Below are 2,461 nucleotides of genomic sequence, written 5' to 3' on the forward strand. Positions count from 1 at the left end.
GAGAAAGAAAGACAGAAAACACAGACATATAGAATAAAATCATCCTGTAGAAATTTGAAGAATTTGATGAGAAGACCAGAAAATAGTTCCACAGGTGATTGAATCAATCAGAGAATGATGATGATGATATGAGTGGAACAGATGCAGAATTTGAAATACACTCACTTTCTGTGTCACTTTGAGCTTCCAAGGGAGAGGAAAATGTCCTCCTCAAACCACACTGTGGGGATGGCATTCATTCTTTTGGGACTGACAGATGACCCAGTGCTGGAGAAGCTCCTGTTTGGGGTGTTTCTGGTGGTCTACCTACTCACACTGGCAGGAAACCTGTGTATGATTGTGCTAATCAGCACCAGTCCCCACCTGCACACTCCCATGTACTTCTTCCTTGGCCACCTCTCCTTTGTAGACATCTGCTATTCCTCCAACATCACTCCCAACATGCTGTATGATTTCCTCTCAGAGGACAAGACCATTTCCTATGCTGGGTGCTTCACTCAGTGTCTCCTCTTCATTGCGCTGGTGATCACTGAGTTTTACCTCCTTGCTTCCATGGCCCTGGACCGCTATGTGGCCATCTGCAGCCCTCTGCATTACAGCTCCAGGATGTCCAGGAAAGTCTGCATCTCCCTGGTCACCTTCCCTTATGTGTCTGGCTCCCTCCATGGGCTGTCTCAGGCCCTGCTGACTTTCCACCTGTCCTTCTGTGGCTCCCTGGAGATCAATCACTTCTACTGTGCAGATCCTCCCCTGCTCCTGCTGGCCTGCTCTGACACCCACGTCAAGAAGATGGCCATGTTTGTGGTGGCTGGCTTCACTCTCTCCAGCTCTCTCTCAGTCATTCTCCTGTCCTACCTCTTCATTGTTGCAGCCATCCTGAGGATCCGTTCTGCTGAAGGCAGGCGCAAAGCCTTCTCCACTTGTGGCTCCCACCTGACGACAGTCACCATATTTTATGGGACACTTTTCTGCATGTACTTAAGGCCCCCCTCAGAGAAGTCCATAGAGCAGTCCAAAGTCATTGCAGTTTTCTATACTTTCTTGAGCCCCATGCTGAACCCGCTGATCTATAGCCTCAGGAACAAGGATGTCATTCGCGCCATGAGAGGTCTGATGAAGGGAAATTTCTTTTAGAAAATGGCACTTTAGGCTTGTTTTTATGACTAAGTGTCTCTGATGAGAATGTGAATCCTGAACATGAACTCTCAGTGGCCACTTTTCTTGATTTCTTCAAAAAAATATATCACTTTCATGATCATTTTTATATAATGTTGAAATTGCAAAATATGTCCTTTAGCAGAGAAGCTCTAAATGTGCTCTGGTTAGTTGTCAATGATTGTGCATAATAACTTTTATGCCTTTGTTTCCATGGAGGTATATTTTATACTACCTTACCTTAGTGTAAACAAGAGAATTCATCTTTGACAAATATGGTCCTCAAGGATACACCAAGACTTTCATAGCTGTTCAATGGCCTCATGTCCAGCACATTATCTTTATTCTAGTATCTGTTTAATCACTGAAAGAGCCTTGCAGAATGTTTATATATATATATATGGTTCTTCTATGGGTTTAAAATTTCTGTAATCTTTTCCCATATATAAATCCCCTAAAGCTATTTGTCGATTTTAAAAATACTGACTATACTCCTCAGTATATATAGTATTTATTGTCCTCAGTATATATAGTGTCCGCTCCATCTTCTGAGTTCTCAAGTGTTTGGTTTCACTGAAGCATCAATGGAAATCAAAGATAATTTTTCAGTCCTCTAAGTCTGAACGAGACCTAAATTATTAGGATCCAATTGTATGTCTGCATAGACTTCCTTACACCTGACCATATCCTGAAAAATGATACATCAGAATACATATGTGCATGTTTTTCTGGAGAGGAAGTCTCATCTTCACTTTGCTTCATGAACCTGTCTGTTATTCATTATTTGCTAGATAAACTCTAATTTCTTATCAAAATTTCTCATGAAAAAGAAATACCAGAGGATGTTAACACATTCTTCATTTGCCCTAATTCATACATAATTAACCACTGAGATGTTTCTGTAGTAAAATATACAGTCTTCTTCATTAAATTCCCTTAGACATTTGGTATTTCAATATTTTGCATTAATTATTTTTAACTAACACCTCTATAAGCTTCCAGGATACTCCTAATAATTTGTACTTATGAGTAGATAGATTTGAACTTAAGGATTTTATTTTATATTTAATCAATATTAGTAAGTGTCAGTAAAGATTACTTTATACTTTTTGTCTCAATTGGAATTCTAGGGAAAAAAATCAGTATGAGCACAAGAAAAATTGAAATATATATTGAATAAATAAAGTATAATACTTTAATATTATCTTTCCTATTATTTGTAATAATTATTAAAATAAATTATATGTTTATTTGAAAAAAATATTCTCAATTTTTTTTCAATATTTCCTCCATCTAAAATCTAATA

At 38.2% G+C, this 2,461-nt stretch overlaps 1 protein-coding gene across 1 annotated transcript; it reads left to right on the forward strand.

The window, feature by feature from the left end:
- Nucleotides 1–201: 201 nt before the first annotated feature.
- On the forward strand, nucleotides 202–1,134 carry LOC144376736 (olfactory receptor 5M10-like). The gene has a single exon (XM_078045011.1). It carries the CDS (start codon nucleotides 202–204, stop codon nucleotides 1,132–1,134), a length of 933 nt encoding a protein of 310 aa, XP_077901137.1.
- Nucleotides 1,135–2,461: the final 1,327 nt, after the last annotated feature.

This window comes from Ictidomys tridecemlineatus, chromosome 4 (assembly GCF_052094955.1).
Source record: "Ictidomys tridecemlineatus isolate mIctTri1 chromosome 4, mIctTri1.hap1, whole genome shotgun sequence".
Lineage (NCBI taxonomy): Eukaryota > Metazoa > Chordata > Mammalia > Rodentia > Sciuridae > Ictidomys > Ictidomys tridecemlineatus.

Coding starts and splice junctions, on each gene's coding strand:
- LOC144376736 (XM_078045011.1), top strand. CDS start 202: ATGTCCTCCTCAAACCACACTGTGGGGATGGCATTCATTCTTTTGGGA.